Below are 20894 nucleotides of genomic sequence, written 5' to 3'. Positions count from 1 at the left end.
CATTGTGTGTGTATCCCAGGGTTCTGGCTGGGTGTAACAACAATGTTGATATGGTATTGACGTCTGACCCACCTTCCCTCACGATTCCTGTCCATCACCTCAAATTGTCTCCTCAGCCACCTGGAGGGAGGGAGGGAGGATATACAGAAATAGAGAGAAGAGAGATAGTTCAGTATGAGATGGAAAGACAAATGTTGAGTGGCTGTGTTGAGCACAGCGGATTCTTTTAAAAGCCACCAGCCACGGGGTTTAACATTGACTTAGTCTAACTTTAAATTGTGACTATATTTGTGAAAACATTAAATAGTAATGTGACCCAAAGCCTACAACACAAAATAATTGAGACACTGTATGTCACTTCCTTGACTGTGACCAAGTTGTTGACATTTGTAAACAAAATAGTCATAAAACGGATCATATGTACAATACTGAAGTTCCTCTCTCCCACAACAGCACTGTTGTTGAGTTTTCTTCCACAAACCATGGAATATAGGAACACTGCCCCACACATTTACCCAGAATAATTATTTTCAACCAACACAAATATTATTGCTCTCTCCAACCCATGTCCCCTCTCTCCTATGTGTGTTATAGTAGTAATGGATGATGCTACCGGGATATTAATATTACTACAAACAGGGGCCTGTTAAACACCACAGACACCTGATTCATACTGTCATAAAGGCACACACTCCTCTCCTCACATATCTCTCTCTCACACACAAACACACACACTCCTCTCCCTCTCCCCCGTTCTCTCTCTTACTCACTCAGACACACACACACACACACACACACACACACACACACAAATATACATACCGGTCTATCTGTTGTGGTGCTGAGGCTCTCTGAGTATCCATCATCAGCCAGTTGATTCCAGTGATCCACATATTGACCTCCTCCTCACTGAAGGCTGGAGAGAGACAGAGAGAGAAAGAGCGAGAGAGAGAGGTGGGGTTGGAGAGAGACAGAGACAGAGAGGGGGAGAGAGGGAGAGAGACAGAGATAGAGAGGGGGAGAGGGAGAGAGACAGAGACAGAGAGGGGGAGAGGGAGAGAGACAGAGATAGAGAGGGGGAGAGGGAGAGAGACAGAGATAGAGAGGGGGAGAGGGAGAGAGACAGAGACAGAGAGGGGGAGAGGGAGAGAGACAGAAATAGAGAGGGGGACAGGGAGAGAGACAGAGATAGAGAGGGGGAGAGGGAGAGAGACAGAGACAGAGAGGGGGAGAGGGAGGGAGACAGAGATAGAGAGGGGGAGAGGGAGGGAGACAGAGATAGAGAGGGGGACAGGGAGAGAGACAGAGATAGAGAGGGGGAGAGGGAGAGAGACAGAGATAGAGAGGGGGAGAGGGAGAGAGACAGAGACAGAGAGGGGGAGAGGGAGAGAGACAGAGATAGAGAGGGGGAGAGGGAGAGAGACAGAGATAGAGAGGGGGAGAGGGAGAGAGACAGAGATAGAGAGGGGGACAGGGAGAGAGACAGAGATAGAGAGGGGGAGAGGGAGAGAGACAGAGACAGAGAGGGGGAGAGGGAGGGAGACAGAGATAGAGAGGGGGAGAGGGAGGGAGACAGAGATAGAGAGGGGGACAGGGAGAGAGACAGAGATAGAGAGGGGGAGAGGGAGAGAGACAGAGATAGAGAGGGGGAGAGGGAGAGAGACAGAGACAGAGAGGGGGAGAGGGAGAGAGACAGAGATAGAGAGGGGGAGAGGGAGAGAGACAGAGATAGAGAGGGGGAGAGGGAGAGAGACAGAGATAGAGAGGGGGAGAGGGAGAGAGACAGAGACAGAGAGGGGGAGAGGGAGAGAGACAGAGATAGAGAGGGGGAGAGGGAGAGAGACAGAGATAGAAAGGGGGAGAGAGGGAGAGAGACAGAGAGGGGGAGAGGGAGGGAGACAGAGATAGAGAGGGGGAGAGGGAGAGAGACAGAGATAGAGAGGGGGAGAGGGAGAGAGACAGAGACAGAGAGGGGGAGAGGGAGAGAGACAGAAATAGAGAGGGGGACAGGGAGAGAGACAGAGATAGAGAGGGGGAGAGGGAGAGAGACAGAGACAGAGAGGGGGAGAGGGAGGGAGACAGAGATAGAGAGGGGGAGAGGGAGGGAGACAGAGATAGAGAGGGGGACAGGGAGAGAGACAGAGATAGAGAGGGGGAGAGGGAGAGAGACAGAGATAGAGAGGGGGAGAGGGAGAGAGACAGAGACAGAGAGGGGGAGAGGGAGAGAGACAGAGATAGAGAGGGGGAGAGAGGGAGAGAGACAGAGATAGAGAGGGGGAGAAGGAGGGAGACAGAGATAGAGAGGGGGAGAGAGGGAGAGAGACAGAGATAGAGAGGGGGAGAAGGAGGGAGACAGAGATAGAGAGGGGGAGAGAGGGAGAAAGGCAGACAGAGAAAGAGTGAGACAGGGACAGAGAGCGAGAGGAGTGAGAGTGGGCATGGAGAAAATAAAATGGGGGTAGAATAGAAATGTTGACAAAATGTTAACGAAGTGCTGAGAAGTGAGCTTTATGCAGTGTAATGCTGGCACCACTGCCTTGTACAACAGGAGCTATTGTAGCATGGCATTATTACAAATATAGAAATATTATCTTCCAGCCAACGCCTTACCCTCCCAGAATATCACTAACAGATGCAATGGAGAACATTTGGAGAACCATCGAGCAACAGAGAAAGCACACACACACACACACACACACACACACACACACACACACACACACACACACACACACACACACACACACACACACACACACACACACACACACACACACACACACACACACACTGACCGGCCACACTGAGTGTTTTGAGGCGGAACTCCAGTCCGTAGAGCACGATGAAGCAGTGGGCGGAGTCTAATTTACGAGCCTCCTCTGGATAACGCTCAAAGTCCCGGGAACCTTTACCCAACCGCAGCTCCCTGATCTCCCTGATATCAACTAGAGTGAGAGAGGAAAACAATGTTAGTCAACACACACGTAGACAGACACACTGCACCCCAACTCCCTCCACGCCAAAATTGTTCAAAGCAAACCAATAATGATGTTATAATAGCTACACAATGGTAATGACAGCGGAGGGGGGCATTTTAAAATATTTGGAATGAATGGTAGATACACAGTCCCGCACACACAAACACTGGCCACACCAACAAGGAAAACAAATCTCATTGACTTAGCAGATGTCTTGAGCAAACTAAACACACAAACACAGCCAACCAGACACTTGGGTGCACAGAGTTAGCACAAACACAGCCAGCCAGACACTTGGGTGCACAGAGTTAGCACAAACACAGCCAGCCAGACACTTGGGTGCACAGAGTTAGCACAAACACAACCAGCCAGACACTTGGGTGCACAGAGTTAGCACAAACACAGCCAGCCAGACACTTGGGTGCACAGAGTTAGCACAAACACAGCCAGCCAGACACTTGGGTGCACAGAGTTAGCACAAACACAGCCAGCCAGACACTTGGGTGCACAGAGTTAGCACAAACACAGCCAGCCAGACACTTGGGTGCACAGAGTTAGCACAAACACAGCCAGCCAGACACTTGGGTGCACAGAGTTAGCACAAACACAGCCAGCCAGACACTTGGGTGCACAGAGTTAGCACAAACACAGCCAGCCAGACACTTGGGTGCACAGAGTTAGCACAAACACAGCCAGCCAGACACTTGGGTGCACAGAGTTAGCACAAACACAGCCAGCCAGACACTTGGGTGCACAGAGTTAGCACAAACACAGCCAGCCAGACACTTGGGTGCACAGAGTTAGCACAAACACAGCCAGCCAGACACTTGGGTGCACAGAGTTAGCACAAACACAGCCAGCCAGACACTTGGGTGCACAGAGTTAGCACAAACACAGCCAGCCAGACACTTGGGTGCACAGAGTTAGCACAAACACAGCCAGCCAGACACTTGGGTGCACAGAGTTAGCACAAACACAGCCAGCCAGACACTTGGGTGCACAGAGTTAGCACAAACACAGCCAGCCAGACACTTGGGTGCACAGAGTTAGCACAAACACAGCCAGCCAGACACTTGGGTGCACAGAGTTAGCACAAACACAGCCAGCCAGACACTTGGGTGCACAGAGTTAGCACAAACACAGCCAGCCAGACACTTGGGTGCACAGAGTTAGCACAAACACAGCCAGCCAGACACTTGGGTGCACAGAGTTAGCACAAACACACTTGAACAGATTTATACACACACAGTCAAAATAGAAAGAGAGATTTGAAAGCTTCTTTATAAGATGTGCACACACTTAAGAAACAGACACACACACACACACACACACACACACACACACACACACACACACACACACACACACACACACACACACACACACACACACACACACACACACACATACAGCAGGGCTGAGAGAAAAGTCATAAAGCTGAATATTTCTCCTGAGATACGAATGTAAACACACCACACCTCACTATGGCTTCCAGAGAGAGAGAGAGAGTGAGTTAGAGAGCGAGCAACAGAAGGAAGGAAAAGGGGAGATAGAGAAGGCATGAGGGGGAGAGAGAGAAAGAGAGCGATGGGGAGAGATAGCGAGAGTAAGAGAGGAGAGAAGGGGAGAGAGAAGAGAGAGGGCACGGGAGAGAAGGAGAAAGACGTGGAGAAATAACAAGAGGAAAGAGGGTGTGTTAACCACATGGCACCCTATTCCCTATATAGTGGACTGGTCAAAAATGGTGCACTATATAGGGAATAGGGAAGCATTTGGGACGCAACCAGGGAGAAGGAAAGAGAGACGAGAACAGTGAGAGGGAGAGAGAGAGAAGGATAGACAGGGAGAGATAAGGATAGGGGAAGAGAGGGTGAAGGACAGAGAGAGAGAGAAGGATAGACAGGGAGAGATAAGGGTAGGGGAAGAGAGGGTGAAGGACAGAGAGAGAGAGAAGGATAGACAGGGAGAGATAAGAGTAGGGGAAGAGAGGGTGAAGGACAGAGAGAGAGAGAAGGATAGACAGGGAGAGATAAGGGTAGAGGAAGAGAGGGTGAAGGACAGAGAGAGAGAGAAGGATAGACAGGGAGAGATAAGGGTAGGGGAAGAGAGGGTGAAGGACAGAGAGAGAGAGAAGGATAGACAGGGAGAGAAGGGTAGGGAAAGAGATGGTGAAGGACAGAGAGAGAAGGATAGACAGGGAGAGATAAGGGTAGGGGAAGAGAGGGTGAAGGACAGAGAGAGAGAAGGATGGACAGGGAGAGATAAGGGTGGGGAAAGAGAGGGTGAAGGACAGAGAGAGAGAAGGATAGACAGGGAGAGATAAGGGTAGGGGAGAGAGGGTGATGGACAGAGAGAGAGAGAAGGATAGACAGGGAGAGATAAGGGTAGGGGAAGAGAGGGTGAAGGACAGAGAGAGAGAGAAGGATAGACAGGGAGAGATAAGGGTAGGGGAAGAGAGGGTGAAGGACAGAGAGAGAGAGAAGGATGGACAGGGAGAGATAAGGGTAGGGGAAGAGAGGGTGAAGGACAGAGAGAGAGAAGGATAGACGGGGAGATAAGGGTAGGGGAGGAGAGGGTGAAGGACAGAGAGAGAGAGAAGGATAGACAGGGAGAGATAAGGGTATGGACGAGAGGGTGAAGGACAGAGAGAGAGAGAAGCAACATGGAGGAGAGTTGTGTGCATGTGAGGAAAGCATAGTTCCATAGTACCACACAAACACACACATCCATCTTTAGCTGCAGAGCAGGCCAACCACTGTTCTACACAGCAGCAGGTGTAAGCATTCCCATACATCTAGTCTACAGTCTACCATACAGTCTACAGCAGGGGTGTCAAAGTTTGTATTTATTTATTTTTTTCACCTTTATTTAACCAGGTAAGCTAGTTGAGAACAAGTTCTAATTTATAAACTGCGACTTGGTCAATATAAAGCAAAGCAGTGCGACACAAACAACAACACAGAGTTAGACATGGAATAAACAAACATACAGTCAATAATACAATAGAAAAGGTATATATACAGTATGTACAAATGAGGAAAGATAAGGGAGGTAAGGCAATAAATAGGCCATAGTGGCGAAATAATTACAATATAGCAATTAAACACTGGAGTGATAGATGTGCAGAAGATGACTGTGCAAGTAGAGATACTGGGGTGCAAAGGAGCAAAAAATAAATACCCGTATGGGGATGAGGTAGTTGGATGGGCTATTTACAGATGGGCTTTGTACAGGTGCAGTGATCTGTGAGCTGCTCTGACAGCTGGTGGTTAAAATTAGTGAGGGATAGAGTCTCCAGCTTCAGTGATTTTTGCAGTTTGTTCCAGTCATTGGCAGCAGAGAACTGGAAGGAAAGGCAGCCAAAAGAGGAATTGGCTTTGGGGGTGACCAGTGAAATATACCTGCTGGAGCACGTGCTAAGAGTGGGTGCTGCTATGGTGACCAGTGAGCTGAGATAAGGCAGGGGTTTACCTAGCAAAGACTTATAGATGACCTGGAGCCATTGGGTTTGGCGACGAATATGAAGCGAGGGCCAGCCAACGAGAGCATACAGGTCGCAGTGGTAGGTAGTATATGGCGCTTGGTGACAAAACGGATGGCACTGTGATAGACTGCATCCAATTTGCTGAGTAGAGTGTTGGAGGCTAATTTGTCAATGACATCACCGAAGTCAAGGATCGGTAGAATAGTCAGTTTTACGAGGGTATGTTTGGCAGCATGAGTGAAGGATGCTTTGTTGCGAAATAGGACGCTGATTCTAGATTTAATTTTGGATTGGAGATGCTTAATGTGAGTCTGGAAGGAGAGTTTACAGTCTAACCAGACACATAGGTATTTGTAGTTATCCACATATTCTAAGTCAGAACCGTCCAGAGTAGTGATGCTGGACGGGCGGGCAAGTGCGGGCAGCAATTGGTTGAAGAGCATGCATTTATTTTTACTATACAACTATACAACCATACAACTCTCCTCGGAAGGAGAGTTGTATGGCATTGAAACTCATCTGGAGGTTAGTTAACACAGTGTCCAAAGAAGGGCCAAAAGTATACAGAATGGTGTTGTCTGCGTAGAGGTGGATCAAAGAATCACCAGCAGCAAGAGCAACATCATTGATGTTTACAGAGAAGAGAGTCGGCCTCAGAATTTAACCCCCACAGAGACTGCCAGAGGTCCGGACAATAGGCCCTCCAATTTGACACACTGAACTCTGTCTGAGAAGTAGTTGGTGAAACAGGCGAGGCAGTCATTTGAGAAACCAAGGCTGTTGAGTCTGCCGATAAGAATGTGGGGATTGACAGAGTCGAAAACCTTGGCCAGGTCGATGAATACAGCTGCACAGTATTGTCTCTTATCGATGGCAGTTATGATATCGTTTATGACCTTGAGTGTGGCTGAGGTGCACCCATGACAAGCTTTGAAACCAGATTGCATAGCGGAGAAGGTACGATGGGATTCAAAATGATCGGTGATCTGTTTGTTAACTTGGCTTTCAAAGACCTTAGAAAGGCAGGGTAGGATAGATATAGCTCTGTAGCAGTTTGGGTCAAGAGTGTCCCCCCTTTGAAGAGGGGGATGATCGCAGCAGCTTTCCAATCTATGTGGATCTCAGACGATACGAAAGAGAGGTTGAACAGGCTAGTAATAGGGGTTGCAACAATTTTGGCGGATAATTCTAGAAAGAAAGGCTCCAGATTGTCTAGCCCGGCTGATTTGTAGGGGTCCAGATTTTGCAGCTCTTTCAGAACATCAGCTATCTGGATTTGGGTGAAGGAGAAATGGGGAGGCTTGGGCAAGTTGCTGTGGGGGGTGCAGGGCTGTTGACCGGGGTAGGGGTAGCCAGGTGGAAACATGGCCAGCCGTAGAGAAATGCTTATTGAAATTCTCAATTATGGCGGATTTATCGGTGGTGACAGTGTTTCCTAGCCTCAGTTTTTCCATGGAGTGCCTAGTGTCTGCAGGTTTTGGGTTTTTCCTTTCAATTAAGCCCTAGACAACCAGGTGTGGGGAGTTGCTTACTAATTAGTGACCTTAAATCATCAATCAAGTACAAGGAAGGAGCGAAAACCCGCAGATACTTGTCCCTCCGTGGAATGACTTTTCATGTGGTCTACAGTCTACCATTCAGTCTACAGCAGGGGTGTCCAACTCATTTTACCTCGGGGGCCGCATTTGGTCTTCAACGAGGTCCGGAGGGCCGCAATGAAAATTGGTTATATTCCTTGCCGTCATAATTTGCTAATAATAGTAATCCTCTATCCATCCTTTTTGCAATTTCCAATGCTCCCTGAGTGTCTAGTAATTAGTAGTGAGCTGTACAGTCAAGAAACCTTATGAGAAAAGGTCAATTGACTGTGCACAGTGATTATTAGCGAGCTGGACAGTAAAAAAAACAGTAAGAATATAGGTCCGTTACCTTTCTACACAGTCTTGATTTGGTTTTAGTCATTTAAAAGTATATCAAGTATGTTTCCATATCATCATGTCTACAGTATAGTCTACACTCTACAGTATACTGAACAGTCTACAGTCCACAGTGTACCGTACAGTCTACCATACAGTCTACATTCTACTATACAGTCTACAGTCTGCCATGCAGTCTACAGTTTACTGTACAATCTACCATAATTTACAGTTTACCATACAGTCTACAGTATACCGTACAGTCTACAGTCTACCATACACTCTACAGTCTACCAAACAGTCTACAGTCTACCACACAGTCTACAGTCTGCAGTCTATAGCCTACTATACAGTCTACTGTCTACCATACAGTCTACAGTGCACCACAGTCTACAGTCCCCTGTCCATTATACAGCCAACCATAGAGTCTACAGTCCACCAAACAGTCTACAGTCTACTGTATAGTTTACAGTCTACCATACAGTTTACAGGCTACAGTCTACAGTCTACCATACAGTTTACAATCTACCATACAGTCTACAGTCTACAATATACAGTCTACTATACAGTCTGCAGTCTACCATACAGTCTACAGTCTACAGTCCACCATTCAGTCAGAGGAAATCTGGTTTCTATCTGGGTCTGCTGTATGTGCAGATGATAGATCAGAGGAAAGGTTTGGCACCAGATTAAGAGACTAAGATGATCATCTGAGGGAAGAGAATATCTCCAGCTGGTTACAACAGTCAGTCAGTTGATGTCTGCGTCCCAAATGGGCTCACAAGGCTCCGGTCAAAATAAGTGTAGGAAATAGGCTGCTGTTCAGTGCTCAATGTCAGAGAGGGTAGACTAAAATACGTGGCAAGAGAGCTGAGGTGGTGGTGGTGGTGGGAAGGCTGTCCTGACCATTACTGTATGTGTGTGTGTGTGTGTGTGTGTGTGTGTGTGTGTGTGTGTGTGTGTGTGTGTGTGTGTGTGTGTGTGTGTGTGTGTTCTGAATACAATGCTGTGAAGCAACTCTGGATGACCTTAGATGGGAGACTGGTCTGGCTCTGAGACAGAAAAGCACTTTACCGTGAAATGCTTACTTACAAGAGTGCAGTTCAAGAAGAGTTAAGAAAATACTGTATTTACCAAGTAAAAATTAAAAGAGTAACAAGTAAAAAGTCACACAATAAGAATAACAATAACGAGGCTATATACAGGGGGCACCGGTACCGAGTTAGTGTGTGGGGGTACACTGGAGTGATAAATGTGCAGAGGATGAATGTGCAAGTAGAGATACTGGGGTGCAATGGAGCAAAATAAATAAATAACAGTATGGGGATGAGGTAGTTGGATGGGCTATTTAGTTAGTTGAGGTAATTTGTACATGGAGGTGGGGTGAAGTGACTATGCATAGAAAATAAACAGCAAGTAGCAAAAGGAAATTGTCCGGTGGTGATTTTATTTATTGTTCAGCAGTCTTATGGCTTGGGGGTAGAAGCTGTTGAGGAGGCTTTTGGTCCTAGACTTGGCGCTCCGGTACCGCTTGCCGTGCGGTAGCAGAGAAAACAGTCTATAACTTGGGTGACTGGAGTCTCTGACAATGTTATGGGCTTTCCTCTGACACCGCCTATTGTATAGGTCCTGGATGGCAGGGAGCTTGGCCTCAGTGATGTACTGGGCTGTTCGCACTATCCTCTGTCGCGACTTACGGTCAGATGCCAAGCAGTTGCCATACCAGGCGTTGATACAACTGGTCAGGATGCTCTCGATGGGGCAGCTGTAGAAGCTTTTGAGGATCTGGGGACCCATGCCAAATCTTTTCAGTCTCCTGAGGGTGAAAAGGATATGTCGTGCCCTCTTCACGACTGTCTTGGTATGTTTGGACCATGATAGTTCGTTGGTGATGTGGACACCAAGGAACTTGAAACTCTCGACCCGCTCCACTACAGCCCCATCGATGTTAATGGGGGCCTGTTTGGCCCGCCTTTTCCTGTAGTCCACGATCAGCTCCTTTGTCTTGCTCACATTGAGGGAGAGGTTGTTGTCCTGGCACCACACTGCCAGTTCTCTGACTCCCTCCCTATAGGCCGTCTGATCGTTGTTGGTGATCAAGCCTACCACTGTTGTGTAGTCAGTGGGCCATGTGAGCCATTACCAGCCTTCAAAGCACTTCACGGCTACTGATGTGAGTGCCACGGGGGAGTAATCATTTAGTCAGGTTACCTTCGCTTCCTTGGGCACAGGGACTATGGGGGTCTGCTTGAAACATGTAGGTATTACAGACTCGGTCAGGGAGACGTTGAAAATCTCAGTGAAGACACTTGCCAGTTGGTCTGCGCACGCTTTGAGTACACATCCTGGTAATCCGTCTGGCCCCGCGGCTTTGTGAATGTTGACCTGTTTAAAGGTTTTGTTCACATCAGCTACCGAGAGCGTTATCACACTGTCATTGGGAACAGCTGGCGCTCTCATGCATACTTCGGTGTTGCTTGCTTCGAAGCGAGCACATGAGTAGTCCGTAATAGTTTTCAAGCCCTCCCACAGCCGACGAGCGTCAGAGCCAGTGTAGTAGGATTCAATCTTAATCCTGTATTGACGCTTTGCTTCCTTGATGGTTCGTCTGAGGGCAAAGCGGGATTTCTTATAAGTGTCCGGATCAGTCTCCCGCTCCTTGAAAGCGGCAGCTCTAGCCTTTAGCTCAATGCAGATATTGCCTGTAATCCATGGCTTCTGGTTGACATATGTGCGTACAGTCACTGTGGGGACGACGGCGGCAATGCACTTATTGATGAAGCCGATGACTGAGGTGGTGTACTCCTCAATGCCATTGGATGAATCAAGTCTGTGCTAGCAAAACAGTCCTGTAGTGTAGCATCCACGTCATCTGACCACTTCCGTATTGAGCCAGTCACTGGTACTTCCTGCTTTAGTTTTTGCGTGTAAGCAGGAATCAGGAGGATAGAATTATGGTCAGATTTGCTAAATGGAGGGCAGGGGAGAGCTTTGTATGCATCTCTGTGTGTGGAGTAAAGGAGGTCGAGAGTTTTTTTCCCTCTGGTTACACATGTGACATGCTGGTAAAATGTGGTAAAACTGATTTAAGTTTGACTGCATTAAAGTCCCCGGCCACTAGGAGCACCGCTTGTGGGTGAGCATTTTCTTCTTTGCTTATGGCCTTATAGAGTTGGTTGAGAGCGGTCTTAGTGCCAGCATCGGTTTGTGGTGGTAAATTGAAATACAGTTTTTAATGTCCCGTTGGTAGGATCATCTTAATCGTAGGTCATCAATTTTATTTTCCAATGATTGCACGTTTGCAAGAAGAAGGGATAGCAGTGGGAGTTTACTCGCTCGCCAACGGATTCTTAGAAGGCTGCCCAATCTGTGGCCCCTTTTCCTGCATCTTTTCTTCACGCAAAAGGCGTGGATCGTGGCCTGTTCCAGTGACAGCAGGATATCCTTCTCATCGGACTCGTTAAAGGAAAAAGTTTATTCCAGTCCGCGGTAAGTAATCGCAGTTCTGATGTCCAGAAGTTATTTTCAGTCATAAGAGACGATTGCAGCAACATTATGTACACAATAAGCAAAAACACAAGTTACACAAAACGCTACAAAACTAACAAAATAGCACAATTGGTTGGGAGAATGTAAAACATCAGCCATGTTCTTCGGCGCCATCTTTCCATATGGCTCTGGTCAAAAGTAGTGCACTAATTAGGGGAAAAGGTGCCATTCTGGACGCAACATAATATCTGTCCAAACGGACTCTTAAATAAATAAACAATACTGGGGTCACTATTCGCTCTGAGTCCCTCTTTATTGCTTTTGACATTTACTCTGGATGCTGGACAATAAGGCGTATCGGTGTGTGTGTGTGTGTGTGTGTGTGTGTGAGTGTGAGTTTGAGACAATACGGTGTATCGGTGTGTGTATGTGTGTGTATGTATGTGTGTGTATGTGTCTGTCTATGTGTGTGTGTGTGTGTGTGTGTGTGTGTGTGTGTGTGTGTGTGTGTGTGTGTGTGTGTGTGTGTGTTTGAGGCAATAAGGTGTATCGGTGTGTATGTGTGTGTATGTATGTGTGTGTATGTGTCTGTCTATGTGTGTGTGTGTGTGTGTGTGTGTGTGTGTGTGTGTGTGTGTGTGTGTGTGTGTGTGTGTGTGTGTGTGTGTGTGTGAGTCTGAGGCAATAAGGCGTATCGGTCTGTGTGTGGGTGTATGTGTGTGTGTATGTTTTTGTGTGTGTGTCTGGGACAATAAGGCGTATCGGTCTGTGTGTGGGTGTATGTGTGTGTATGTGTGTGTGTATGTTTTTGTGTGTTTGTCTGGGACAATAAGGTGTATCGGCCTCCCAGCCAAGAGTCACGCTTGGCTCACCATAACCATGTTAGTTAATACAGCCTGGCTTTCTCATGCTTACTGGGATTTTGCACCACACTCACCACAAACACACAAAACAGTATTCCCTCCCTCTGAGTTCTTTCATCCTGGTCCAGACTGTGATTAAGACACACACTCCTCTTCTCACATCTCCCTATCTCTCTCTCTCTCTAACACACACACACTTCTCTCTTGAAGAAGAAAGACCAACAAGAGTCTATAGATCTGCAGTAAATACACCTACAATGACCTCTATAGAGTACCATTGTATGAGTCATAATACCCATAAAACAAGGAAATGGTTCCAATCGTTTTTCCACCGGTAATGTTTCCCATAGGGATTTTTAGAAACACTTAAAAGAAGGGCTGTGTTTCGTGTAGCCTTACCCTGGAGTGACATTTTGATAACTGTGTAAATCTCTCTAGGACAAGGTGACTTTTATCAATATATTTCCCCCTTCAAAATAAAATGCTAATTAGCTGCTAATGTGGCTATCATAGTACAAATGCATGATGATCTGGACGAGGCAAAGGTAAAAATCTCTGTGTGAACTATTAACTAAATTTAGTAATGAAAAAATTGGCAAAATGTCATTAAATTGAAAATTCTGTGAACTGTTGTACATTGACACAATACCTGTTAGCAAAGGTGTCAGTTAGAGGTGACGAGCAGGAACAATACCTGTTAGCAAAGGTGTCAGTTAGAGATGACGAGCAGGAACAATACCTGTTAGCAAAGGTGTCAGTTAGAGATGACGAGCAGGAACAATACCTGTTAGCAAAGGTGTCAGCTAGAGATGACGAGCAGGAACAATACCTGTTAGCAAAGGTGTCAGTTAGAGGTGACGAGCAGGAACAATACCTACTAGCAAAGGTGTCCGTTAGAGATGACATGCAGGAGCTTGCAGGGATTTGTAAACTTGCATGATGTCTACTTTGATGCTAATTAGCATGTTCAAATCTGAGAGTAAATGGAGCCGAATATATTGATAAAAGTCACTTTATCCTAGAGAGATTTACATAGTTATCAAAATGTCACACCAGGGTAAGTCTACACAAAACACAGCCCTTATTTTAAATGTTTCTAAAATTCCTTATCGGAAAAATGAATGGTGGAAAAACGATTGGAACCATTTCCCTGTTTGACCGCTAGGTTTTATGGGTATTATGGCACCTCCACTGTGGGGAGGTGCCATGACTAATCAAATGTCTTCTATACTGAATAATAACCTCAGAAGGTCATGGGAATTTCTATTGATATGATGACTCGTCTATATCGTTTCATTGTACAAAATGTTCTGTCTTTTCTTAGCTTTGCCGTGACATTGGGTGGCTTTAATGACGTGGTTCTCATTGGTACCACGTGGTACATGTTATGTGGTCAAAGTTAAACTAACATCAACAACCAGCCAGAGAGAGATCATTCCAACTTTCTGACCTGTAACACACTGTTCTAGAATGAGACGTGACTGGAATGTCTTTAATTGTGTGGAAAATGATGCGCGCATGGATAGGGCCAGAAGACTTTGTCATGATTCTGATTTGTCAGATACCTAGCAACAATGACAAGAAGCTTCCATGTGGGGAATCATAGGTGGCTTGTTTCAGCTGGTTGTGTCTTGTTTTTGAAACCATGTCTTGTTTAGAGGTGTTTTGACTGATGTCACGTCTATGCTAATATGGCTAAAATTCGCTAGCTCGCTAACCAACTGCAACGATGCATTTGAGAGACAAAAAGTGCTCATTGTGCAAATGTATTTATATTTTCAATAAACATTTGGAGACTAAATATAGTTTACATGTTGTCAACAATCTAAACCAACCCTGTGTGTTTTACCCCATAGCTGCGCACACATCGGTTTTGTTGCTAAACAACCAACCTGTCTATATAGTGCACTACTTTTGACCAGAGCCCTATGAGCCCCGGTCAAAAGTAGTGCACTTAATAGGGAATAGAGTACCATTTGGGATTCCTCCTGTATGATTTGGATATTCCAGAGAAGGTGAGCAAACAGGGTGAAATGTGAATGCTTGGTACTGTTGCATTGACGTAATAATCACGTTAGAACAGCTACACAGTGGCACTGACAGAAGGGGGTGGGGGCTGATAAAATCATTCAAATGAATGGTTCATACACACTGTCTTGTAAACACACACACACACATACCATCTCCCAGTCTCCATTCCTTTTACAGAGAGTGACACCGGGGCCTTTGTTTTCCTGAGCTCAGTACTTCAGTCTGAAGCAGGAAGTGAAGAGCTCCCTGCTAACCAGCACTTCCTGCCACTCAAGAGTGATACTACTAGTGATACTGAGGCTGGTGTGTGTGTGTGTGTGTGTGTGTGTGTGTGTGTGTGTGTGTGTTTGCGACAGAGCTCACAGCTACAGCACTGGTAACCTCTGTAAACAGACATCACACAGGTCTCCCTCAAGACATACAAAGAAACAGACACCGTATTAATGTTGTTTTAAAACGGCGGTAGAGAAAGAGGGACTGTAATGAAAACAAAGGAAACAAAAGAGGCTGAAGAGGAGAGGAGAGGGGGAGGTGAAAGGAAAGATAGAAACAGATAGATGTTCAAGGGAAAAGAAAGTGAAGGAGAGAGAGAGAATAAACTAAACGACAAAGGAGAAAGGGGGACTGGTACAGGACGTAAGACTGACTCTAAAAGAAAATAACCAAGAGAAAGAAAGACAAAAATTAGAAAGGAGGGAGTGGCATGAAAATGGTAGGTGGAAAAGCATGAAGTTGAGCATCAAGGGTTCAACTTTAAACAAGTAAAAGAGAAGATAAGTGATGAAAGACAAGGGAGAGCTAGGAAGGAGAGAGAGCTAGTTGGAAAAGACCTGGGAGATTGATAGTGGGAGAACAGGGAGAGGGAGTAACAGATGGAAAACTGGGGGTGGTAAAAACTGAAGTAGCAAGGGATGGACTAGAGAGGTAGATAGTGAGGAAGGGAGAGCAGGGGAAAGGAGAGAGTGATGGAGAGCAGGTGAGGCGAGGTAGCGAGTAAGGAAGAGTAAGGGGAAGGAGAGAGGGAAGGAGGGAGAGCAGGGGGAATGAGACAACGAGAGCAGGGGAAAGGAGAGAAGGAGGGAGGGATAACAGAGGGCAGGGAAGAGTGTGGGAGGGAGGGAGAGCCGGAGAAAGGAGGGGGAGGGGTAGCAGAGGGAAGGAGAAAGTGAGGGAGGGAGAATAGGGGAAAGGAGAAAGGGTGGGAGGGAGAGCAGAGGGAAGGAGAAAGTGAGGGAGGGAGAGCAGGGGAAAGGAGAAAGGGAGGGAGGGAGAGCAGGGGAAAGGAGAGAGCGTTGGAGAGCTGAATAGAGAAGTGGAGACACAGTTCCAGGAATGTTACTCCCTATGGGGGGGTTGTAGGGTTATGGAGGAATATGTTTGTAAAGAGGAGGAGTGGGGTCCGGGGTGGGGGTGGGTCGAATTATGAGTGCGTGTGTGTGAGTGCGTGTGTAAGAAGGAGAAAGACTTGAGATGGCCAGCTAGTGGAATATAGCAGCACAGTAGCAAACACACACACCAAGATAGCTAACAATAGATTATGTTCTGAGCATAATATGGTTTATGATCATGAATGATTAACAAGGTACTCAAGCAAAACCACAAGATACTGTCAGTGTGTGTGGCTACTATCAGATACACAACATGACCAAAAGTATGTGGACGCTCATTGAACATCTCATTCCAAAATTATGGGCATTAATATGGAGTTGGTCCCTCTTTGCTGCTATAACAGCATCCACTCTTCTGGGAAGGCTTTCAACTAGATGTTGGAACATTGCGGCAGGGACTTGCTTCCATTCAGTCACAAAATGATTAGTGAAGTCAGGCACTGGTGTTGGGCTATTAGGCCTGGCTTGCAGTCTGTGTTCCAATTCATCCCAAAGGTTATCGATGGGGTTGAGGTCAGGGCACTGTGCAGGCCAGTCAAGTTCTTCCACAACGATATTGACAAACCATTTCTGTATGGACCTCACTTTCTGCATGGGGGCATTGTCATGCTGAAACAGGAAAGGGCCTTCCCCAAACTGTTGCCACAAATATGGAAGCACAGAATCGTCTAAAATGTCATTGTATGATGTAGCGTTAAGATTTCCCTTCACTGGAACTAAGGGGCCTAGCCCGAACAAAGAAAAACAGCCCCAGACCATTAATCCTCCTCCACCAAAAATTACAGTTGGCACTATGCATTCAGGCAAACCCAGATTCTTCCGTCGGACTGCCAGATGGTGAAGCGTGATTCATCACTCCAGAGAACGTGTTTCCACTGCTCAAGAGTCCACTGGCAGTGAGCTTTACACCACTCCAGCAGATGCTTAGCATTGCGCATGGTGATCTTAGGCTTGTGTGTGGCTGCTCGGCCATGGAAATCCATTTCATGAAGCGCCCGATGAACAGCTCTTGTGCTGACATTGCTTCCAGAGGCAGTTTGGAACTCGGTAGTGAGTGTTGCAACCAAGGACTGACAATTTGAATGCATTACGCGCTACAGCGGTCCCGTTCTGTGGGTGGCCTACCACTTCCCAGCTGAGCCATTGTTGCTCCTAGACGTTTCCACTTTACAATAACAGCACTTACAGTTGACTGGGGCAGCTCTAGCAGGGCAGAAGTTAAATGAATTGACTTGTTGGAAAGGTGGCATCCGATGACAGTGCCAAGTTGAAAGTCACTGAGCTTTCCAGTAAGGCCATTCTACTTTCAATGTTTGTCTGTGGAGATTGCATGGTGGTGTGCTCGAATTTATACACCTGTCAGCAACGGGTGTGGTTGAAATAGTCAATTCCACTAATCGAAGGGGGGTCCACATACTTTTGTATATATAGTTTATAAACCACACCTACACACTACAGCTTTTACTGAGAGAGAGACAGAAAGAGAAAGAGTGTGAGAGAGCGAGAGAGAGAGAGAGAGAGAGAGAGAGAGAGAGAAAGAGAGGTGCAGATTAAAAATGCAGATTATGTGTTAGTGTGCATGCATGTCAACAAGACCAATGTTTGTCACAACCTGAATCTTTCAGCTTTATTTGACAACCATATATCTGTAGAGTATATATACAGTATGTGGTTTCTGTATAGAGAACTCAAAGTAGATAATAAAGTATCAAGTATTCAATTGTGAGTGAGAGTCACGCCTATTTCCATATGATTTTTTTAATCATGCTGGTTGAGCATCTTCTACTCCTCTCCAGTTGTATGCAAAGATAACATTTTCTTTGTGGATTCTAAGTCTATTATCTCTCCTGTCTGGTTAACAGACATTATAATAGATCCTCTTTCAGTCTGTACAGAACAGATCCCACACAATACAGCCAGGCCCAGACAATATAATACACGCCCAGCCCAGACACATAACCTAACCATGGCTCAGCCTACCTCCCACCAAAACAATATCCCAGTCAGCTAAGTATGCCACTGCCACTCGATCCACCATCCTGGCTCTGTACAGCTCCAGTCTCCAAGGAGAACAGACAGGAAGCACAGGGCTGGGTGGTGACTGGCCAACCTTTAGGGCTCCATGTGGCCCCAGCATGTTCTCTGAGGAGTTACTGTAACTGGACAGCTGACAGCTAGGGGTCACAGCTAATGAGGGTCAGAGGTTCATGACCTAGCTGTCAAACGGTGACAGTGGAGTGAAAGCTATAGCAGACAGGGCCAGCACAACACACCCTCATAGAGGACCATGTATTCATTATTATTCCATTCTATTTATATCAGCAGTCTGCCAATGGGAGAGCATGATAGGCTGCTAGGCTTATCCCACAAAATCTGCACACACTATACAGTACAAAGTGAAAGACTTGGAGACAGACACATTGGTTGTTATGGTTACAGAGGATGTAAGTGACAGAGGGAGGGATAGTTGAGGGGAGATGCAAATAGTGCCTGTCTGGTGTGTGTTGTTGTGTAGACATGAGGCCAAGGTTCTATGTAATAGACAAGTAGTACACGACTGTCACTAACATTTAGGTTGTGTCCCCAATTGCATCGTATTCCCTATATAGTGCATTACTTTTGAGCAGAACCCTATGGGCTCTGGTCAAAAGTAGTACACTATATAGGGAATAGGGTGCCATTTGGGACGTTGACTTATACTCACTCTCTCCCTCTATCTTGTCAGGGTTGCGGCTCCACGCTATCTGTCTAGTGTCCTGTCGTATCTGGAAGGTCCTCCTCTCCGGTCGCTGGGACTTCTTCTGGTAGAACACGGTCATGACCGTTCCAATCTCGAGGCTGTGGAGGATGCGGGTGCCCTCCTCGGACCAGTCCAGCATGCGGGATGTGGTGGCCGGGCCCGTACCGGGTCCATTAGTAGTGGTCTCATCCCGGTCCCCGTTGACGCTACTGCTGCTGCTGAACCTGGCTGCACACATCTTCACTGCATGTGTAGTTTCAACAGAGTTTAGAAGTTAGAGAAAGGGAGAAGGTTGTTACAGTCACATTCCGTTGCCTGGATACAAGGACATGTCACAGAGGCTTAGTGATTTCAACTTGTTGTGGTTTCAGAGTTAGGGAAAAGGATGTTGTATTCCTTCAACTCGGCCTAAAATCGATGGAGGGCGAGGACCACAGTTATCCAGTTATCCTTAGTTACATGCATTGGTGGCCAGGGTGAATAGGTCATTGCCAATCCAATGGCAAAATGAGAGAAATGAAAAACAGTAATAACTAATCAACAATGGAAGTAATTAATAACAGTGTAATAACTTTAACAAACACTTCCAGTTGTAGGTTATTATTATAAAGAATAAAACCCCGTTTTCCATCCCATAATTTACACCTCTAAAATTAGCAGTAGGCCATGAGCATGAAGCTGGAATTCGAGACAACTGTATCCATCATTTCTAGAAGTAAGGATGCTCCTCCATCCAGGATGTGATTTATTCTCCAGTCTACTTTCTGGGGGAGTGGATGGATCCCCGTGTTATCCTTTCCAGATGCTTCTGGCAGAAACACAAAAAGATCAGACCGAGGGCCAGAGAAGTAAAGAGAGGCAAAGCTGTTCCCCTCATTGCCCGTTGGACTCGGGTTTCCACCCAGGGTTCACGTTGGGCTGGCCCGTGGTTAATTTATGCACTAGTACAATTAATGCACAGTCCAGTTCGGTCCACTCGGCGGGTAGATCGGTTACAGACAGACAGACAGCCCTGCCCCTGGATCCAGCACAGGCGCACACACACAGTGTCACACACACATCTCTGCCTCCCTGCCTGAGAATCAGTCCGTGTTACGGGAGCGACACATACATTCAGTTTCAATTATGTAACGATAAAAGACAAGTGGGCTGCCCAATGTGTTTGAGGCCGTCCGTGAAACAAATCACACCGCTATGGACCGAGCGGCGCTCGATTGGCGCAGTCGGGAGCGCGTGGATACCGGAGACTGGAGCGGCCGTGCGAGACCAGTGCGTTCCGTCCAGGCAGACCATTCCGCTCTCCCTCACACCCACGGCGGACACATTTCCCGGCACAGGCCGCCGAGAAGCACTGCTCCGCGGTTCATGCCTCTCCTAAAGAAACCATATCCTTCAGTACAAGATAAGAGTGAAGATTAGTCTTCTCGGTGACCGCCGGTGCAATTACAACCGTTGGTCTGTCAGTCTGCCTGTGTGCGTCCTCCTCTCCTCTCTGCGAGAGACGTCTTTAGAGGAAATTAAGGCTAGCAGACCGGAAAAGCTTTTAGCTGGATTTTTTTCTTCTACTTGTGCTGTAGCCCATAGAAGAAAGATGGGGGGAGTGGAGAGAGAGAGAGAGAGAGAGAGAGCAGGGCTGGGAACGGGAACCGAGAGGGGGAGGAAGAGAGAGTGAGAGGTGATATGGTGGAGAAACGGCGACATCCGCGGGCTTTGAGGAGAGGTGCAGCATCGTCTGCAAGAGCTCTGATCAATCAGAATAACAGTTCAAAGTGATGTGACTGAGCCAGAGGGTCAGAAGTCAGGGGTTAAGAGTAGGTGATTGGAGTTAGTCTAGGGTCAAAAGTGTGATATTCCTTTGTGCCTGGACTAATGAAATGGCTTAGTCCTAAATATGGCAAAAAGCCAGTCTAAAGCAGGGGTGGCAAACTCATTCAATGGAAGGCCTAGTGGCTGCAGGGTTTTGCTTTGTCCTTGCAATAAAGACAACCAGGTGAGGAAAGTTCCT

The 20894-nt window shown here is 46.8% G+C and overlaps 1 protein-coding gene across 2 annotated transcripts in view; it reads right to left on the bottom strand.

Annotated features, from left to right (window-relative positions):
* Window positions 1-20491, bottom strand: part of LOC110523019 (1-phosphatidylinositol 4,5-bisphosphate phosphodiesterase gamma-1) — a 96426-nt gene extending 75935 nt beyond the window's left edge. For both annotated transcript variants that reach the window (XM_090236146.1, XM_090236147.1), the window contains exons 1-4: window positions 18854-20491; window positions 2796-2945; window positions 823-916; window positions 73-120 (exon numbers count right to left, since the gene is read on the bottom strand). In XM_090236146.1, the coding sequence (XP_090092272.1) occupies window positions 73-120; window positions 823-916; window positions 2796-2945; window positions 18854-19127 (566 nt within the window). In that variant the 5' untranslated portion in view covers window positions 19128-20491. The remainder of the gene's footprint in view (window positions 1-72; window positions 121-822; window positions 917-2795; window positions 2946-18853) is intronic.
* Between the last annotated feature and the right edge of the window lie 403 nt (window positions 20492-20894).

The sequence above is a fragment of the Oncorhynchus mykiss genome, chromosome 5 (genome assembly GCF_057628025.1).
Source record: "Oncorhynchus mykiss isolate SJ-2025 chromosome 5, ASM5762802v1, whole genome shotgun sequence".
Classification (NCBI taxonomy): domain Eukaryota; kingdom Metazoa; phylum Chordata; class Actinopteri; order Salmoniformes; family Salmonidae; genus Oncorhynchus; species Oncorhynchus mykiss.
This window is presented reverse-complemented; position numbering and strand designations above follow the sequence as displayed.